Below are 22,358 nucleotides of genomic sequence, written 5' to 3'. Positions count from 1 at the left end.
CTGAGTGATGGGGTTTCGTTCAGGCTTCCGATATGAATAAAATGTGCACAGAAACGCATTTGGAAAAACAAACTCTGAAACACGGGCCAATTTTTTTTTTTTAATTTACTTAAAATGACTTGAGGGTTGCTGCTCTGTCACTGGCCTCCAGCACAGAACTAAAGAGGAAAGGAAATTCAGGGATAGTTTATTAGTGCTATAAAATAGGTAGAGGACATGTCTCTTCCATCTGAGAAAACACTGCACTTCAAGAGGAAGCATGGTTTTAGAATAAATGGTTTTCTTCTTCGAATTTGAAAAGCACAGATCAGGCCCATGGTTGTGAACCATGTTATATCCCAGCCCAGTGCAGAGGCAGCCTTGACAAAGAAAGTCAGAATCCTTTCTAAGCCCAGCTTGTGAAAACATTAGATCATTGGAACGTTACTCCTCACACTTCTGTACCAAATCATTCCATTTGTCAACTAGTGATTACACATACAAATTTATGAAAAGCATATCCCACTGCTAAAAAGGTCCAGGTCCTCATAGCATAGCAGTTAAGCGGTTTTTCAGAGCATGAGCTCTGAAATCTAAGTTTACATCTTGAGGTGAAATTCTCGCTTGCCTAATAAGTTAGGGAGTTATCAAAGTTATTTCCTAAAGTTACTTCTCCAAGTTTCCATTTCCCTGTCTGTATAATGGGGACTTTGCCTATTTCAAAGGTATCATTTCAACAATTTAAGGACACGGCATGTGGAAAATGCTTATAGTGCCTGGTGTGTAGTAAGTTGTCAGTGAATATTCACCATAATTGAGCTATTATTGTACTTATTAAATCATCAGACAAAAACTTGCTTTAGAAGCAGTTAGTTCGGTTTCGTGGTTGTGAAGACAAACCCGAGCACCAACCTCCTTGTTCTGAATCTTGGTTTTCCCTCCACTAGGTTGGGGATGCTATTTAACCTGGTCACTTCTTTAACCGCAAAAGAATAACAGTTATGGTGAGGATTTCATGTCAGGGTAGCACCTGACTTATAATAAGAACTTGACAAGAGGCAGCTATTGTTACTGAGTTTCAAAAGGTCTCATTCTACCAATAGATTACTCTCCTTCAATTCCACCAAATTGATAAAGGAGAATGGTGAAGAACATGGATGCTTGATGAAACAATTTATCTTAGAAGGACGTCTTAAAACCTTGGCGTTATACAGGTCTCACAAAAATGTAGCCCATTTTAAGGCAAGAGATATCATGACTTCCTTCTGCAAACATTTATTAAGGATCTTTTATATGCCAGGAACTCTGCTAGCCACTACAGAATAAAGTCGAGGAGTGCTGGGTGGCTCAGTAGGTTAAGCATCAGACTCGTGATTTTGGCTCAGGTCGTGATCTAACAGTTCGTGAGATGAAGCCTGACATTGGGCTCTGTGATAACAGTGAGGAGCCTGCTTGGGATTCTCTCTCTCTCTCTCTCTCTCTCTCTCTCTCTGCCCCCCCCCAACCTGTGTGCACACGTGCACACACACTCTCTCTCAACATAAATAAGCATTAAATATATATTATATATAAATATTAAATTAAATTTATATATGTATATATAGGGAGGTGAGAGAGAGAGAGAGAATGAAGTTGAACCATTTCTGCATTCGCAAAACCCACATTCTTATTGAGAAACAGATGTCACTATAAATACATATGGAAAATGCCATGATAGCGATTGCACAGGAAACAGATTTAAAGCGGGGATACTCTCTGGCCTCATAGATGGATAAAGTGCAAGATGTTAGTAACCCTTACCCTCTCTTTCCACCTCCATTAAGACATGCTCAGTAAGTGCATAATAAATGTTGAATCAACAGATTTCTGAAAAAAAAAAACAACATGACAATCTTTGATCTATGACCTGAATTCTAGGTTTAACTCTACCAATTGTTGGCTATATGTATGTTTCTACACAAGTCAATATCCTGTCTAAAGGTCAGTTTTCCTACATCAGTAGTTTCATCTATCTGTTCTGTTGATTTGGGGAGCTCGTTGAGAATTTCAAATAAATTTGTGATGAAAACGCTCAACTAAAATGTGAAGGTATTATATGATTTTATCCTTAAGAAAACATGACAATATTTTTGTAAAAATTCTACCAGTTTTGTGTGAAATTTTGCAAGTGAGAGAAATATCATGAGGAAGGGAAGAATGAGATGCCCAACCCCCAAAAGCAATAACGACTGACACTTTCTATCAAAAAAAGCAAATGCTGATAAAAGAAGGTGTATTCTGAGCTAGTTACACAGGTCTGTTTTTCAGAAGGTCTCTTACAACCTGCTGTTTGATTTGATTCCATATCTCAGACCTTCTTGGCTCTAGTAAATAGAAGCAAAGAACACAAGTATCTCTATTTGGAAATTACCTATTAGTTTTGCTTGAATCTGTTTCTTTCTACCAAATAGAAACAAGCAAATAAACATATAAATGGGTATAAGTCCTAAAAAACAAAATCTCATATTAAAATGTTGAGGCTTAGTAACTTCTAACTCAATGTAGTTGATCTTAACACCATGCTTAACACGGAAGATGCTCCAAATATTTGTTCCCCGAATCAAGACTTATGTGGCTGACATCGGTGAGGTGGGCTTTTTATTTTTTGTACTTTTGTTTTATTTTCTTTAAGAACTCAAAGCAGAGCTATGACTCCAGTTTACTGTGGAGTAGGAGATATTATGTTAGAGAAAAATAGCTACTGGAGAGTGAAGACTATTCAGCTGGAGAATGAATGGTTGTTGAGATCAGACAAATAGGAGATAAAGGAAGCAGGCAGAATGATTTTGCAGGTAAAGGAAGGTAAACAAAGGTGGAACTGAAGATGTGATGTGTGTTTTCCTTCACAGACTGAAGCGGCTCTGATGTATGATGCCGTGTACATGGTGGCCATTGCCTCCCACCGGGCTTCCCAGCTGACCGTCAGCTCCTTACAGTGTCATCGACACAAGCCATGGCGCCTTGGACCCAGATTTATGAACCTAATTAAAGAGGCAAGTGCTACTCGTTCACAGCCCAGTTCTTCCCTACACAGAGTGCTGTTTGACTTGTTGATTTAGGGTGGTCTTCCCACATGGCTTTGGTGGTATGATATCTATAAAGGAGGAGAAACCATCATCATCCAATCTGCTGGGATTTCACTGGCAAATGTTTATCTATAAAGACTACCAGAACTTTTCTAGCATGATGTTGAGAAGTTCAAAGAAGCTACCAGACCGTAATACTCACTCTCCTTCATCTCCACTATGCTCATCTCATTTGCTGCTGGCTCTCCTCCACATATGTGATTAGGAGCTCATAGGTGCTTATTCCAGGCCACATTGAGTCAAAGAATGGGTTTGCCCATCACTGAGAGATACCAGGGATAGTTCCCACCTGGTATCCCATAATTCCAGTGGTTTCCTAAATTCATAATTCATCCCCTAATTCCAGTGGTTTCCTAAATATCAAGTTGTGCATGACTGAACAGAGGGATCTGTTTGTCCTAATGAAATAGCAATTATTTTGCCATTTGTCAGCACACCAGAAAAGTCCAGTCCTATTCAAAACTGACCAAGTGCACTAAAAGATTTTCAAGGACTTCTCTGAGTTCTTCATGATTGCCCTGAGATCCTGGACTAATCCCCCTACACTTTCCTTTTCTCCAGTGCAATTTGACTTCTCCTCGGCAGACCCTGTTCTAAGATTCTGAGATTTCTCTCATAGATATGTGTCCTTGGATTAGCTTTGACATCAACATATACCTCAGGGTGTGTCTGGACTTGACAAGATGAAATAAGGTCTGAGTACACACCCTCCTCTGTGATGCTGCTCTGATGTTTTCTCTATGGGATGCAGACATTTACCTCTCAAGTGAAGAGCATCTTTATTGCCCTCTGTATTGGAGATGGTTGAGGTGAGACACAGTCAGAAAAGAAAAGAATGGGAGGGCACATAGTACAAGAGAAGAATGCCCAGCCAAGAGCAAGGGAGAAATTCTACTTTGGGCTCCATCCCTGCTTGTCTCTACAAACCCTCTCCTGGGCTGTTCAATCTACTTCCCTGTTAACAGATGACTCTGATCCAGAAGGATGAGAACCAGAGAGGCAGTATGCCATGAAGTTTAACACTACTCAGCCTCCAAAGCAAGGCTGAGTCTAGGGTATGGCAAGCAGAAAAGAAGTTCCCTAGGAATGTGATTCAAGGAGGCACTCACTCTCAGGTTTGAGCCCCGCACCTACACGAGACTTCAAGGGAGTGCTGCCTTAAATTTTGTGCCCTAGGGAACCTCTCTTACCTCACCCTAATCCTGGTGTGGTTGCTTGGGTTTAAATCCCAGCTCTACTAACATTTGTGAGCAGTATAACCCACACAATGAAGTTGAGTTACTTAACTTCATTAACTACCTGAAGTTAAGAGTTACTTAAACTCTTGTGTCTCAATATTCTCTTCTGTAAAATGGGAATGACACCTTCTATCTCATAGCATTATTGTGAGGATAAAAAGTGAGGTTGTTAAGAACAGCACAGAAACATAGTAAGAATCTGAGATATTAGCTCTTCTCTTACCATTCGGATAGACTACTAATAATAGCCTCATTCAGTTTACTGAGTATGATGCCAGGAATTGAAACCCAGCAACAACAACAACAACAACAACAAAGAAATCACAAATAGGCATGAAATGAAATACTCTTTCTGACAGCCACAGAAATCTGACATACTGTGCCTAACGGAATAACATCACCCAGCCTCTGCTCTCCCTGCAGCAATCATCGCTAGGTCTTGAATCACTATCCTGATCACCTTGATCTTTAACAAGAAAACAGCTGGTTTCCTTTCATCTCGTACCAGTGCAAGGAAAGGCATGAGGCCTCATGAAAGCTCAGGATCAAACACTCAGAGCACCCCAAGCATCTTTTTGCTTGTTAAAGAAAGTAAAACTTCCAAGCTACAGTTAGGCATGTTTAAAGAAATAATGAACTCCAAGATGGGGGACCACAATGAAAGCAAGAAAGCATTTTATGATCTTTTACTCCAAAGAGCAAATTCCCCATTCTCAGGCTCCACAGTTGGGGGTTGAAGGGAGAGGCGCATCATGGGTTGAAAACTTTTGTCACCATTGTGCTTATCTTTTTTGTCTCCTGAGTCACAACGCCATATGCCGCCCTTGGCAGGACACAGGTACCTGCAGAGATGGGATAGGGAGCGATCAGGAGCCGTGTCACAGCCTGTTGAAAGATTGCAGGGAAGGAATTCTGAGACAGCCCAAAACATGCAAACGTGATAGAATGCAGGTGTTTCTTTCAAAGAGTGCCTAATTCAACGAAATTTTGCAGGCATCGGGTTTTAGTAAAGCACGTGGTCCTAAAACTTCCCTGGGTCCTTTCGTTTAGTAACTATCACTTTTTAAAGGATTTCCAAACTATAATCAGAAACCATGTAAAGGAGCAAGTCAGCAGGTTGAATTTATGGGGTGAAGATGAAATTTGTCACAGGAGGTAAACTTTCCAAGCAGAGAGGTGGTTGTGTGTGCACTAATCCCTGATAACTTCACACATCATTTAGAATCAGTAAGCCTTGCAGACAAGTTATTCAGGCTAACCACCCTCCGGTGTTTCAGGCCGACTAGAGAGAGGAAGAATTAAAGGACATTTTAAACCTGGTAGAGTGTGTCACAGTGTCACCTCTCTAGGCATTTGCTAAGCAAATATATTAGGAGATTATAAATCCCCATCCAGCAAGAGGTACTGAGACTCCATCATACAAGTAAAACTAACTTGGCACTACAGGGAACTGTCTCCCCCCAAACTGGAAGATGTGGATTTTACTATTTACCATACAAATTCGACACAGTGGAGAAATGACAGACCTCCTTTGAAGCTTTCATGTGTCTGGCATAAAACCTACACTCATCGGCAGAATCTTCAGGGTCTCCAGTGCTCTGGTTTCTGATCTCCTATGCCATCCCTCTCTTCTCCTGCCCCAATCCCAGCACCTGCTGAACCTACTGGGGCTCCCTGAACTTGGCAATATGCTCCCACCAAATTCCCTTGCCTCTGATTGAAAGGTCTCCTCTGGGCCACCCTTTATGTCTCAACTCAAGCACTAGCTTCTCTATGCTGACCTTGACTCATAAATTTTGGCTCTTTGGCTCCATCACAGTCGTTAGATCATCACATTTATTTACATGTCTATCTCCAAGCTGTGCTTTTCCAGTCTTGTTTCCCTAGTTCTTGCATAAGATGGGGCATAGAATGAACACCCAATAAGTAGATGCCAGACAAGTGAGTGAGCTAATAAATGAATGAATGAACAGGCAAAGGAACTGAATGCACAAGACCTATAAGCAGGTACTGTTAGGACAGACACGGGATATGAATATCATATCCAGAAACAATTCATTGAGGCAAAAAACAGGGTCATCTAGACTTGTCTACCAGGACCATAGGTTCTGGTGAAGAAGTGAGGCAGGGGTCTGAGGAATAGGCCAGCCTATTTAACTCTGGCACTGGGGACACAGACCCTGAGATTTAGTTGCAATTTTCTGTCTATGTGAACTTAGTCATTGAGACTCTTTATTCTCGGTTCCTCTTCTATAAAATGCAGATAAAAATTCTATGTGTTTGTGGGGATTACATATATGTACAGCCTAGCAAAATGTGTGGCATGTAATGGTTGCTCAATAAAGGGTAGCTACCATAAATGGAAGGTTCCCTTAAAAATGTCTATCAGGTAAGGCAGTTGTCAGGAAGAAATGAGGCATTGCACATAAAACATTAAATATTTTGCCTGGCTTATGTAAGCACTGAATGCTTACACGTTGTAATGCTTACACGTTGTAATGCTTACATGTAATGTAACATGCTTACATGTAATCAGTATTGTTCTTATTGGTGTCAACATTATTATTATTGGAGTCCAAGATGAAGTAGCAGCATTTGCAAAACGGAGGACAGGACCTAGCAGTGGAAAATCAGGAGTCCCATGGAAAGAGACATGGCACAGGGAGCCAACTGCAATGATGCCAGGGAATGAGGGAAACTTTCGATGATAGAGCATGTATACGATTGTTCAAGAGGGACCCAAAACATTAGGTAATCATCAACCAGGTTGAGCTACCAAAAAACCCTAGCAAACCACATCTCAGGTCAGTCATTGAAATGGTAGCTGAGGGGCGCCTGGGTGGCGCAGTCGGTTAAGCGCCCGACTTCAGCCAGGTCACGATCTCACGGTCTGTGAGTTCGAGCCCCGCGTCAGGCTCTGGGCTGATGGCTCAGAGCCTGGAGCCTGTTTCCGATTCTGTGTCTCCCTCTCTCTCTGTCCCTCCCCCGTTCATGCTCTGTCTCTCTCTGTCCCAAAAAATAAAATAAACGTTGAAAAAAAAAAATTTAAAAAAAAAAAAAAAATGGTAGCTGAATGTGGGGGCTGAGGAAGCCAAAGGACTTCCTGTCTGTGGTCAGGAGTTACTCTGGACCCAGAGTAAGTTCCAGCTGGCCGTGGGGCAATCAGTGAGAGCAGGTGTAGCAGAAGCAAGCACACTGAGGCATCTTGGAAGAAGAGGGTCTGTAATTGCAGGTGCTGGGAGGGGCATTGAAATATGGGCACAGTGAAGTGAATTATATATTTTAGGTTATGTCAGTGGTACTTAACTATTTTCTGGGTTACAGACCCTATATGAAAACTGACTTAAACCATGGCTGCATTGTTCCCACAAAAGGCACAAATATTCATCTGCAGTCTCAGAGGGCTTACAACTACCCTAGTTGGCCTGAAACCCATGTTGAGAGTACCTGAATTGGGTACTGAAAATAGAATTTGGTTGAAAGTGGGTTCCAACATGGTGAACAGCAAAAGTATAAATGAAGCATAAAGAGTTGACCTTCTGTTGGGGTCAGAAGGAGCAGTCCCATGTAAAAGTGGTGAGAAATGAGGTTAAGTAAATATGGAGAGACGATCCATTAAAATTGCCTGCTGAGCTAAGAAAACCCAATCTGACTGATAATTGATGAGAAGTCACTGTTCTTGAGGCACAAAGATGTGATATTTCAAACAGTTTATCTCGGTAGCCTTGTGTAAGTTTGATTAAAGCAGATAAACCCACAAAGATTATTGAAGGATTATAGATATCTTGGTTTGGAAGTGGTCCACACTCATAGAGAGCTAAAAGGGGGAAAAAATTGCACAAGGGAGATATCTAAGTATTTCTTGCGTACAACCCTGACTTCTCCCTTCCGTCTAAATTCATGTAGCTACTTCTCTATTGGAAAACATCCATCTGCATATCCTACTGACACCCCCACATCAACAAATTCCCAAATAGAATCTGTCATGTTATCTATTAAAGCTATTATTGCTACAAAAGCCCAATGTCAATAAATGACAATGTTAACTGGGATGTCAAACAAACACAACTAGTGGGACAGCAAAACCAATTTAGTGTTGCTCCTATCATCCACTTAAAATTATTCAGTGAAAATAGGATGTTCCGTGATTTTTGTATTTTCTTAAGGCAGTGACAATCCGAGGGTCCCTTTAAGTCGATCTTCAACTTAGGAACTCAAATTCGAATTTCTATTCTAATATTACTCAGAAGTCCAATGTGATTTAACATCAAATTTCTCCTCCCTTTGAGCTCAAGTCTTCTGGGAGACTAGGGGAGAGGAGACGTGTGGTTGGTTTCTCCTCTTTCTCCTTTCCTCACTTACTTCCTTGCCATACCCTTAGCTGTTGCACATCCTACCAGGCTCAAAAAGAGTGAGAACACTTTTGCTTGACAGGACTGTTCTGTACTCTCTGGATCCAGCCAATAGTCTAAGCTCATGTCCCCAGGTGCGCCTGGGGAATTTTTAAGCCTAACTCTTTTCCTTGAAGAATTTTCTTCGACTGTTTATGATTTCCAGGTGGGCAGTCTCTCCTGATGTTTCTTTGACCCAAATAATGGGTCTTTTTCAGATGGAAGCATATCATGCTTCTTCAGCCCTGTAATACACAGTGGTACACCTCTTGCTTTTTTCTCTTGAAACCTCTTCACCCCTCTCAACAGTCTTATTGACTATACTCCCACCAAGGCACTCTAGATTCAAGTCTAGCACCCAGGAAACACCCAATCACCCTTCCTTGGGTATCCTGGGAGTACCCCTGATCATGATGCAGTATTTCCTGACCACCTCAATTCGTCAGATATTCTGTAGTCCTCTTTTGTCACCTAGGAGCCACACCACTGTCCATAGTCTACCTTGACTTCCTCATGTTTGAGTCAGCCATTGGTCTTCTGCTTCTCCAATTGCAGCCAACTTGTTTCCGATTTCCCTGAATGGCCCCTTGAAATCCTACTTACCAGGATCCAAAAATGGCATCCTGAAGGCAGAAGAGCACAACTCACAGAGAAACAGCAGCTCTTTCTGGATAAATCTCTCCAGCAACTGCCTCTTTCATGCATGTGACCCCTTTTATAAATCCTTGACCTCATGGTCAGGTCCAAAACTTCTAGGACAATCTCTGAGGGACATTTCCTTTGTATATATGCATAGGGAACTTGATAGTGCTTATCTACATACTCTGGCATCCTGATAGCTATCACATTGGTAACTGGGCTGAAACATTATAGTAAAATAGAGCTTGTCACTCAAACCAGAACTCTGCAGGTTGTCTAAACTTCTCCATCCACCTCAGCACACTTATCTAATTAAGTCCTGTTAACTTTCTATCCTAAATGTTTAGCAACCTTCCTTGCCCTCTGCCCTCATCATCTTTCACCTGGTTTATTAAAATGACCTCTCACTGAGCCTCATTTCTTGATACTCAACGCTTTTATAAGTGTTGTCATGTATAGAGTGACATAATGTGTAGTAGGTATTCTGCCCTCTAGAAACATAAACTTGATTCTAGTTTCCTGCATTTACCATGCTTTTCTTACACAGTGAGACAGATGAACCTCTCTTTTCCTGACAAAAACCTGCCTTATAACACCCCTTTTGTCATATGCCTTTCAGCCTAGAAAGCACTGCCTCCCATTGTTTATTTGGACTAACTCTTATTGAGAACCCATTTTCTCCAGTGAGCCTCTCCTGAACCTCTATTTAGGGATGGTCCTCAACTCGACTCCATAGCTGCTTTACATCTCTACGTGAGCGCTTAACGTGCTTCATTCAGACACTGTAAGATCTTTCCCTTGGACGAGGGCAAAGTCAATTTATCTTTGTGTCCTCAGAGCACTGTGCCTGCACATGGCAGGCATTTAAAAGATGCTTATTGAATTGAACTCAGGAAGTTAAAATCCACCAAACTCTTAATAAATTTTGCTGAGCTAACACTTAATTTTAAACTATATAAATAGCCCCCAATTGATCTGGTCCAAAATAAATTTACTATACAGGAGTGAAAATTATTTCCAAATGCCAACCTAAATGGGCTATCACTGAAAATATGGGCAGCTTTCTGCCCCTGTTTTGCTATGAAGTTGTAATTTATTTGTTCTATTTTGACTAAATGAAGATTATTAATTTAAATATATAAATGAGATAATTAAATTTAAGCTCTTAAAAATCCAACAGTAGAAGATAAAATTCTCCACTGAGTCACCTATATTTGTCTTGATATTTATTCAGACTTCTACTTAATAGGTCAGTATTGAGTGTTTGTTTTTTTACATGGGATCCAGGTGAAAAATTACAGAATTAAAAAAAATCAAAGCCCCTCGAGAAGCAAAGCTCTGACATGTTTAATCCTGCTGTGTTTCCACTGAGTAACACTCCCCAATATTGCATGCCATTTGACTTTGATTGCCAGGAAAAGCTGTCCCTTGGATTAATTAGATGACATCGGATCTGGCAGTCAACTCACTCAAATCTCTAGACTTTGGAAAAGGTTGCATATATAGTTGTCATTCTACACCTATTGAAAAGCTCCTGCAATCCAACCTATTCTTCAGCACCATCACCTAGTTTCGCACTGTGTAAATAAAAACCATTTACCCCAATACCCCTTCACATTTAAGACATTTAGAGATAAAGAAAGAGTGGATTTTTCAGGTCTGTCCCTCAATCCCTGTACAACTCTAGACAGAGAAATGAGATCAGTTCCCAGATGTTCATAGTTTACAGTTTTTATCAATTATATATACTTATATAGAACTAAGGTGCTAAGATACCTATCTTTGAAATTGGCAGTGTCCAGATGAATAATCACCTGTTGGAAATGAAGAAAGGGGTGTTCGAATAGAATGGAAGGTTTTTGCCAAATTCTCCTTAGTTTATGTGATTCTAAATAACGTTGGTATTTGTAAGATAGCTTTCAGAGACTCATGTCAATTACCTGGCTTCTCCCATTCGGCCTCTGATGTCCTCGTTCTGCATCACAGGGACTGAAGAATTTGCTTTCTATACCACAGTTTGTATGTATGTGTACATGTGTATGTGCTCACATGCATATGGATGTGTTTAACTTACTTAAGTGAATGTCATATGTGTGGTGGTGTGTGTGTGTGTGTATGTGTTTCGTGGGTGTGTGTCTATATATCTCATTCAGCAATTTCCTTTTCTAATCAATGTTGTGTTGAAATATATCTAATTTGATTCATATTTATTACTTTTCCAGTTTATTCCTTTTCATTGAAATCTACTATTCTATCATTCATTCATTCAACAAATATCTACTGAATACCTAGCATGTGGCAGACATTATTCTAGCACCAAGAATGCAATAGTGGGGAAATCAGACATATATAAAAGGAAATATAGTACTTAAAATGACAAGGAGTATCAGAAAAGCGAGATTCAGTAGTGGGTACAGTGTGCAGGGGTCTTTGAAGGAAAAAAAAATGGGTATTGCTATATTACATAGGGTAGTTAGAAAGCATCTCAGATTTCATGTGAAACTTGAATAAAGCCTTGAAAGAAAAGAGGTAATACGACGTGCAAATATTAAGAGACTAAAGAATCCAAGTAGAGGAACAGATCATTTACTGAATGTACAGTTGACTTTTGAACAGCATGGATTTGATCTGTGAGGGTCCATTTATATATGGATTTTTTAAAATATGAATACAGTACTATGAATATATTTTCTCCTCCTTATGATTTTCTTAAAAACATTTTCCCTTCTTTTGCTTCCTTTATATAAAAATATACTACCTAAACATATAACATACAAAATCTGTGTTACTCTGTTTATGTTACTGGTAAGGCTTCAGGTCAACACTAGGCTATTAATAGTTAAGTTTTGGGGGAGTCAAAAGTTACATGCATTGTTCAAGGGTCACCTGTACTTTAGTGCACTTATCCATTCCTTTATGAATGGATATTTTGAATACCTCTCTTTTCTTTTATTCTTGGCATATAGAAACAATGCTATGATGAACACCTAATAGTCTTTTATGAACAAATGCACAATTTACTCTAAAGCAGCACTGTCCAGTAGAAATATAAGGTGAGTCACATAGATGTTAGATTTTCTAGTAGCTAATTAAAAAATTAAAAGCAAACAGCTGAAATTAGCTTTAATAAGATATTTAATTTAATGTGGTATATCCAAAATATTATCACTTCAACATGTAATCAATATAAAATTATTAATTTATATTATTATTACTATTAAGTCTTTTAAATCCAGTCTCTATTTTAAACTTACAGCACTCAGTTTGGACTACCCACATTTCAAGTGCTCAATAAATCTTGGTGACTAAATATATATATATATATACGAAGAAAGGGGTGTTCGAATAGAATGGAAGGTATACAATATATATATACGTATATATATTTAATGTTTCCTTAGTATCTCACCCAACCAGGTTAACTAGGGAACAATATGAAATCAACGTATGTGGGATCCATGTTTTTATCTTGATAGTCACAGAACATATTGGTTAACTATAATAATAAGTATCTACCCAACAAAGACAATGATAAAATTCATGTGACCAGGGTAATTTGAGTAAATCAAGACCAAATGACTTGATTTCCAGGTTTTCTTGATCACATTATCTAGACAGTTAAACAAGTGCCCTATTCCCACCCACTTTACACCCACTGGGTCTCAGATTTGTGTTCCTGCCCGTTTAGTTGATTTGCGAGTACAGAGCCAATTTACTCTATGTCAGAAAATGAGCCACCACATGAACCAGTGCCAAAGGAAAGCAGTTTATGAAAAAAGAAACTCCAGGTGCATATTCTAAGATAAATCTTTAGGAAATAAAAACTCATTTCCCCAAAGTGCATGGAACAGATATAGTTAAAGTCAGCAGATTTAGAGTTGGAAATCAAATATTGGCAAGAAAAGCCATTATATTTTTAAATTATGCAATGATCCATGCAAGCTGTTATTGCAAGATAATGGGTTATAAACAACACACATAATAGTTAAAATAATTATATATTGAACAGATGAGAATATGATAAATGCATCATTTCAGTTCCTGAAATAGCTGACATCCAAGGAAGTTATGTGGTCTAAAGGTTATGTTTATCATTTCTTCTTTTGCTTAATGTTTATTTTCTTCACCATCATTATGTATACTTCAGATTTGTTTTTAAATAGCTTTTCTGAGAACTGGCTTACAATTGTGGGTGACTAGGTGAAGCTCACATTGCTTAAATGGGGGATGAATTTCAGAAGTTTGTCATTGTATCGTATTCTGGGGACCTGAGTAAGATAGTAATTGTACAGTTAGCCCATCGGGGCTGCCTTTATACAATAAATACAGAGTAAGCCTCCTTTAATTAAAAACAAGTGAAATAACACCGCAATGAATTGTCCTCATTAACTCTTCTATTCAGGAGACATGTAGATGAATTTTTGAAATCCACACAATGCTTTCTCTGTTCTCTTGTCTCAATACTATCCATGCCCCTCCCACCAACTTACCTTTTTCTCTTGATCTCACTGTTAGTAATTCCATGAGAAAATGTTAGCAAAATGAAAGTTTGCTAAATGAATGAACGACCGTAATTAAGGAATCAAATACTTAAAGGAATAATTCCTTTCCTACACATTCACAGGCCAATAAGGAACTTCTAAATCTGAAAAGCCTTCAAAATTCGAAGAAAAATCTCTTAGAGTGGATTGAGGTGCAAGCTCTGATTTGGGGGGTGTAAATAAACTAAATCTGTCTGCCTTGCAATCCAATCACCATAGGTACCCTAGCCTTAAGGAGGTCAAATGTCACTTCTTTGATAGGCACTTTGTGCAGTATGTCTATCCACATCTTCCGAGGAGAAGAGGGAAGGGGACAGGAGGATGGGGTGGGGCACAGATATTCGTTTCTCCTCATTACAATCCTATAGACTTTCCTAGCTATCATGGCCAGTAGGAAGAAGATCCTAATTCCTAGGTCTTGCCACTTCCCCTCTACCTTTCCCCCAATACTTAAAAGTGTGCAACTTTTGGAATTGATCCTTACATCAACCGTTCAATCACAAATATTTTGGATGCCTATCAAATACAAGTGGTAAATTCAAAGAGAAGTAAAACGTTTCCTGCCATCAAGGAATTAACAATCAATTGAAGAAGGTAGCTAACATAATTAATACAATATACAATTACTATGTATAAATGCATAATAAATACATAGTTGATATAATATAAATAGTTAAGATAATAGTTAACATTGTTACCATAACACAAGACCTGATAAGGAGGTATTCCAGAGAGTTAACAAGGATCCCCCTATAAGAACACAGAGCATGTTTTTCCCTCTTAAAATATTTGCCTCCCATCACTCTGATTTTTCCCCCTTTCAATTTGAGCAGTAAGTTTTGGAACAACCCCTCTTCTAGTTGTAAAACTTCTGTAATGTGACTCAATAGCCATTTCAATATATGGCATTTATTTTTTACATACTACATTGCTAATGGAACCCAATCTTTGGGTGCTCAGGGCAAAAAGGGAGACTCTTTGCCAAAGGTTCATATTGGAAATGTGCTTGGTGATTCATTTAGCATATCTGATTATTCTTCAGGATTACCAGACTAGAAAGAGTGTGCTTATCAATGCATAAAAAAATTGATGGTGCTAAATACTGATATCAATCAATAAAATTATGACCAGAGTGTATGAATCAATTAACAAAACTACAGAAAGAATTGCCAAACATTGCCCTACTAATAATTCTATTTGAGATACAAATAAAAGGAGAGGTGACAATTTCCAGTTGTGTTCAGGCCTGCTGAGTATTGACACCTATTACTCAGCAATCAGTCTAATGCAACCATAGTTTAAAGCTAGAAGGTTCTGCCAATAAAACATAAATTCAGATTTTTTTTTTTTAACACAGATAATCAAAAGTCAGGAGTACTATTTTCCTTTGTTAGATTTGTATGTTTGGCTCAGCAAGTAAATTACTTTCCATGACTTGGGGGCAAACCAATCCATATAAAGAAGGAAAGCATAATATCGCATATGAGTACATATATATAACAACTTTCCATTAACTATTTCTCATAATGTGTTAAGGTGATATGCTTTTAATACACGTATGTGTGCACACACACCCATCTACACTTGAGTCTTGAATTCAAGAAAAAGACCAGTGTCATCTTGGTCCTATTACTTATGAGCTATGAGACTGGGCAAGTCACATCAACTCTGTCTCGATGACCTCAAAATTCCATGAGTCTGTGTCCTTATAGAAAGTGCTCTAAAAAGTGGGAGGAAGGTTGATCAACTACTTTTCCACTTGACCTTCACAACACCCCTCGGGGTCTTACGTCCATTTTACATAAGAAAACCAAGGCTTCGCAAGGTTGGATAACCGGCCCAAGGTTATGAGATAGAACACAAGCTACACTCTTGCACTGCTAAGCTGAATGTTTCTATCTCTGTACTCAGCTGCATCTCTAAGATTCCAGAATTTTAAGATGGCTAGATAAAGCTTTAATCTCTACCTAGTGGTATCACATGCCCCAAAACACTGGACTATACTTCTTTATGTATATGCTTTTATTTAATAAATATATCTAATAACTTTGTGGAGTTCAAAACATTCAACAAGATTCCTCAGAGTCCTCTGTTGTATAGCTCTGCTTCTTACCCCATGACAACCTGAAAATCACAGATGCCAGTGGCCCAGAGTTCTCTCTGCCCTGACAAATGAAGTGATCAGGGTTATTATTGCATCTGACTTACTTTGGCCAGTGATGTAAAATGTGTCTATGTCCACCCTAATTCCAATTCCTCCCATCTTCACTGACAAGATACTAAAGAATTGAAACTTCTAGATTGTAAATATAGTAACACATAACTTTTCTGAAGTTCAGTCTTTAACAGCTTCACCTATCTGGCAGAATGACTTTTTACTCCTGAAATGGCATCGTAGGAGGCATGTTAAAATTTAATGCAAATATGGCAAATTTCCCAATTCCCTCCTATTTCAGTTGGGAAAACTGAGATTAAGGAGTAGGCAGTTGGTCCTCTTCTGTGCCAAGTGTTTCTTCAGAATCAGAAAATATGGATAGGAATTCTTGCCTTGTTCCTTACCAGCTCTGTGTACCTCACACCCTCATGTCATTAAATGAGGCTAATAGTTCCTAATTCACACAAGAGGAAGAATGAAAAAAAAAAAAAATAGCATTTGTGAAAATGTCCAGTATATCTGGTATGGGATGGAGAGAGTATTTTCCAGAGTGAGGTATTTTGTAGCACATCCATATGCTGATTGGAATGATCAGAGAGTGACAAATCAATAGCATTAGAAAGGGAAATGACAGAAGCAATGTCCTTGTGTAGATCAGAGAGTCTGGGGCATCCATTGGGCATGAGCACGGATAGTTCATCCTACTAGCAGGAGAACACAGGCAGACATGCTGGTAATGAATTGGGTGGATGTGGTGGTGGGAACTTGTTGCTTCTGCTTTCTCAGTAAGATAGAAAGCAAGGCCATCAGGTGAGAGTTTGGATGACGAGTCAGAATTTCTCTTGACAAGGAAAAAAATGGTGTCAGCCACACCCCCTATATTTGAAAATTCTTCAAGACTAGAACCATTTAATTAACAAGTCCTCATACATACCATTTACCAAGGTTACTCTAAAACAGTTGTTCTGCAATCATTATTGGGCGAGATATACCTGTGCTGAATCACGCAGGGGAGACATAGTCCCTGACTTCAAAGAAAATGGATTCAAATACGAAGATAGACATGAAGGCAAATAGGTGCCTTCCCCTGCGCTGAGTTGTATTCTAGCGGTATCTTTAAGGTACAGGGGGGACCCAAGGGCAATAGTGTTCTTCATCTGAGGTGCTTTAAAAGCCTTCTGAGAGAAAAGGAGGGGCGGTCTATACTTTAAAAAGTGAGTTGGAGGGGCGCCTGGGTGGCTCAGTCGGTTAAGCGGCCGACTTCGGCTCAGGTCATGATCTCGCACTCCGTGAGTTCGAGCCCCGCGTCGGGCTCTGTGCTGACCGCTCAGAGCCTGGAGCCTGTTTTGGATTCTGTGTCTCCCTCTCTCTGACCCTCCCCTGTTCATGCTCTGTCTCTCTCTGTCTCAAAAAAATAAATAAACGTTAAAAAAATAATAAAAAAATAAAAAGTGAGCTGGAGTGTGGGAAGCAGCATGGTGGGGAAAGACATTCCATTATTTGGAGACTAGTTGATGACTGAGAATGAATTATGGTAGGAGACAAAATGGCTGGTGATGAGCAGAGGCCAGTTCATAAAGGACTTTTTTTTTCTTTTTTTTTCACGTTTATTTATTTTTGAGACAGAGACAGAGCATGAACGGGGGAGGGTCAGAGAGAGAGGAAGACACAGAATCTGAAACAGGCTCGAGGCTCTGAGCTGTCAGCACAGAGCCCGACGCGGGGCTCGAACTCATGGACCGCGAGATCATGACCTGAGCTGAAGTCGGACGCTTAACCGACTGAGCCACCCAGGCACTCCTATAAAGGACTTTTATAGGGTGCTAATGATTAGGAAGAATTCTGTAGGCCAGATATTCTCAAAATGTGCAGCAAATTCTCAAAGTGTGCAGCAAAATCACCTGAAGAAATTGCTGAAAACAAACAAAACCAGCAATTATTTCCCACATTCAACCTCCAGAAACTTAGGTGATTCCTACTTCAGTTTGAGAATGATTGCATGTTAGGTAACAAGATGGAGTTATATTATGTTGGCCATCCTCTATCCTCTGGGTATTGCATCATCCATCACTAACCAAGGATATGAGGTATATACATGCTTTATATTGTACCATTATTCCTAAGTAAACTTTCATCAGTGTTCGCAATATGGAAGACACTAAAAGAGACATTAGCCAAAATAAGTGTGGCCTCTTGCCCTCAAGATGTCAGATCTAAGTGAAGATATAACAGAGGAACACAGAGCAACAATGAACTCATGCTGAGGAATAGGAAGGAGTAGGAAGAAAAGAAGAAAGGCCTGGATCAAGCCTTTCTTTTTCTCTAATTTTCAGAGCTGCAGGGGAGTTGGGCCTATGAGGGAAGAATGTGGGGTTGCAGAGGAGTAGGGCAACCCTCTTCTTTATCCTTCCACCTTTTCTTCTTGGTCCTACGTGGGCCAACAAGCAAGTTCAGCCCACGGCCAGGGCTTTCGTTGTCTACGTGATTGAAAGTACAAACCAGTCATTTGAACATCAAGTTAATTACTACTTGAAAATAATATGTAAATGCTGACTCCCTTTGTGAGCAGCCTAGGAAGAAACACTCAAAGAAAAGGATGAAAATGTTCATTGGCTTTTATGTAAATTTGTGATCCTAAGATTTGCCTTGGAAAGTCAGGTTTTGACACTAATGACTTGAGCTGACCTTTTGGGTATAAATGTTAGAGATTTTTTACTCATTCTTTTTTTTTTTTTTTTATCGATTCCATGATAAATACAACTTTGAAGTTTATGGTGCATGATAAATAACAGTAAAGGCAATGTCTTTTAAGGGAGCCACATTCTTTTTCCTTTCTAAATATCCTGTCCTCTTTTAAAGTAAATATTCTGAACCAACAGAAAACAGGCTGTTAACAACATTATCTAATTACTCAAATAATGTAAGCTTACTCAAATAATAGAGTCAAGATTTATGACCCAAAAAAAGGATCTAATCAGAAAGTGACGGTGTGATTAAAATTCTTCTGAGAAAGGAATTGAAAAAGAAATATTTTTCTGAATCATTGTAGGCAATGAGTGTGGGAGTGTGGTCTCTGACAAATATTTTAAAAGACAATTCCAACCACGGCATGGGATTTAGTTTTAAAGAAACAATGAAGATTTGTGAATGGGACAAACTGTTGACCTAATTTCGAACCTCAACCAAGTTTGCCCCATTCAACAAGCTAACACATTTTCTTTTCATCTTGCTATTATCAGAAATGGAACCAGAGCATCTTTATACAAAGAAACACATCTAGCCAAGAATTGCAATTACCCTCACAGCCCTCACATTTTATCAACAAGATTTGCTAGCAAAACATTTTGAAAATAAAGACAATAAATGAAAGTCTCTCAGTGAAAGGTTACCTAAGCATTAAACAATTATTCATATGCAGAATATGTTAGTAGCAGCATATGTTTAGCTTGATAAAATTCATATTGCAAACTCCAGTGCATAATCTGTTGACTTACATAGGATCAAATTTATTAACAAAAACATGCATATGCTTTTTATTCATTCTATTTTTTATTGTTTTAGATATGAACTTCTAAGATTAATTATAACTTATGAAAGCTCAAATTCAATAATTTTCACTTTGACTATGGATGAGATTATTGGGTATTGGTGAAATCAAGGTATTTTCATCATTTTTGGATTGAGATGAAAAAAATTGAGGAATTGAAGATGAAAAAGCAGTAAAAGAAGATAGGAAGAGTCAAATAACAAACACAAAAAAAATATGGGGCACTTGTGTGGCTCAGTCGGTTAAGCATCCAACTTTGGCTCAGGTAATGGTCTCATGATTTGTGAGCTCGAGCCCTGCATCAGGCTCTGTGCAGACAGCAGAGCCTGAAGACTGCTTCAGATTCTGTGTCTCTTTCTCCTCTACCCATCCCTCACTCATGCTTTATCTCTCTCTTTCTCAGAAATAAATGAACATTAAATTAAAAAAAAAATAGCAAAATCTTTAGAATGAGACAGCCAAGTTAAGTTTGGCTTCCCCATTAACTAATGATCTTAACTTGACCTCTCTGAGACTCATTTTCCTATCAATAAAGAAAGGAGACAGGGGCACCTGGGTGGCTCAGTCGGTTGAGTATCCGACTTCAGCTCAGGTCATGACCTTGCGGTCTCTGAGTTCAAGCGGTCTGACAGCTCAGAGAGGAGATAAAAAACACCTGCCTTGAAGGCTTTTAATTATGATTAAATGAGATGATATGTAATGTGATACACAGTCAGTATTCTGGGTCCCATCTTTCTATCTTCTATGACATTATGGGAAGTTTCCATGTTGTCTTGAAGATATTCTCATTGTTAACATGAAAGTCAAATAAATAGTAGCAAACATGCCAATTTGAAACAAAGCTTTAGTAAATTCTGTATTCATATATCATAATATATAATACAGGTCAGGATCCGCAGATGTATAGCCTAGTATGCAGACTTCTGTGCAAGTGTATTTACTGAGAGAACACCCAGGAGAACCCAGTCATGGAATGAGGGAAGTTCAGTAGGACAGAGAAAGTCACTAGGAGAGATCTAGCCTCAGCCTTACCCCATCAGGGGACTTTGGAACATGTATTTTATCCCAACATGCATGGGCCCCCTACGAAGCTAACATAGCCCCAAATTACTCATTCATTGGCTACTCCCCCCTGGGAGTTTGGGGCATAGCCCCCGGGCATCTCAAAGCTAGCAGGCTCCTGTAGGCCAACGGAAGCCAACCCTCCCTGTAGCAAGTCACTAGTCTGGTAAATCGAAATCGGCTGTGGCACCAACCAAAACTGCCACAGGTAGAGGAGGAAGACCGATTTCAGTCACACAGATTTTATTCTAAATGATGCACTCCAGCACAGGGCGCTCCCAGCTTAAACAAGACCACGACGGCAATTCAGTCATTCAAGACCAAATGTGAGAACCATTACTCACTTTTAAGAAAGGTTTACTATAGGATTCTTTGAACAGGAAGTATTCTTAGAACACCCCACATCGAATTTGACTTATATGTATTTGATTGATCTAACTTTAGGAATTGGTCTTCCCAAGATCTGCTCCAGAGCTAGATTCTTGTGAACCCATCAAGTGCCTAGAGTGACTATTGTAGTGATACTATGGGACACTGTGTTTTACTAATTCAGAAATTAGGACACCTTATGTTACCTATATCAAATCATCAAGTTGTACACCTTAAATACAGACAATTCTTAATTGTCATTATGGTTCAAAAAAAGCTTTCAAAATAAACAAAATATATTGAAAATATGACCTGGAAACACCTTTCTTAGTTATGTATGCAACTTTCAAGAAAAGTAAAGAAATTAGGATGGTTTGACTGATACCATGAAGCTATTTATTTGGGGCGGGGGGGGGGGGGAGTTCAACGCTGGAATTATCCCGGAATTAGGATGACCACCCCTCAGTTTGCCTGAGGCAAAGAGTATCCCCAGGATAAGAGATTTTCAGTTGTAAAACTGAGACAATCCGAACCCAGGGAAAATCCAGACTGAATGGCCAGCGTACCTGGCTATAGCAAGAAGGTTCCTTATTCCTGTGAATTGAGAAATTAGTGTCCTTAGCTCTCTAGTTTCAGATTATGTAAATACATAATTTGCCCCTTCCACATTTTGAATTGGGAATGAGACAAACAGTAGGTTTTATATTCTCTTCACTGCCCTCCCACCCATTCCCAGTGCTTGAAAAGTTGTTTTTGTATGAAATTCCTTATGCATGACAGGATTTCTGTCAGATGTCACACTTGATTGTTCTTAGGAAGAAACTAAAAATTCATAGGTCATCCCTGATTTCTATCAGCAGGTACTGAGCAAAGCTTTCTCTTAAGAAATGATTTTTTATTTATTCCTACTAATTTCTGTTTGGGGCCATTGGGAAATGAGAATTTTATCCCCCTCTCAACTTGATAGCTGGCTTTCTACTTTTTAAAATTTTAGGAAGCCGCACTGTTTACAATTAGATTTTCTTGGGGTACATAAAGCTTATAGTCATGTAGTGCTAGAATTTTAAATGATGTGCTAACTTTCATACTATGTACATAACTTATGCTTAGACCAAAGAAGGAAGTGAATATGTCCTGGTTTCATGTCAACTTCAGTGTCCTTCCCTAGAATATTGCCATTTTCTAGCCCCAGCTTAGGGCCTGGATCACACAGTGAGGTTCTTGTTTCACAGATTTTTCTGATCCAAGCAACTGCCAGCAACCCTTTAACCTCAGAGTAAAGCACAAGTAAAATTTAAGTTCAGAAAAGGCT

General features: G+C 39.1%; 1 protein-coding gene across 7 annotated transcripts in view; it reads left to right on the top strand.

Annotated features, from left to right (window-relative positions):
- GRIK1 (glutamate ionotropic receptor kainate type subunit 1) overlaps positions 1-22,358 on the top strand; it is a 374,134-nt gene that overhangs the window by 273,243 nt on the left and 78,533 nt on the right. For all 7 annotated transcript variants that reach the window (XM_058731842.1, XM_058731839.1, XM_058731840.1 and 4 more), the window contains exon 7: positions 2,868-3,011. In XM_058731842.1, coding sequence (XP_058587825.1) covers positions 2,868-3,011 — 144 coding nt within the window. The remainder of the gene's footprint in view (positions 1-2,867; positions 3,012-22,358) is intronic.

This window comes from Neofelis nebulosa, chromosome 5, assembly GCF_028018385.1.
Source record: "Neofelis nebulosa isolate mNeoNeb1 chromosome 5, mNeoNeb1.pri, whole genome shotgun sequence".
In the NCBI taxonomy this organism is placed as follows: domain Eukaryota; kingdom Metazoa; phylum Chordata; class Mammalia; order Carnivora; family Felidae; genus Neofelis; species Neofelis nebulosa.
The sequence above is the reverse complement of the archived record's forward strand: the minus strand, read 5'-3'. Positions and strand labels throughout refer to the sequence as shown.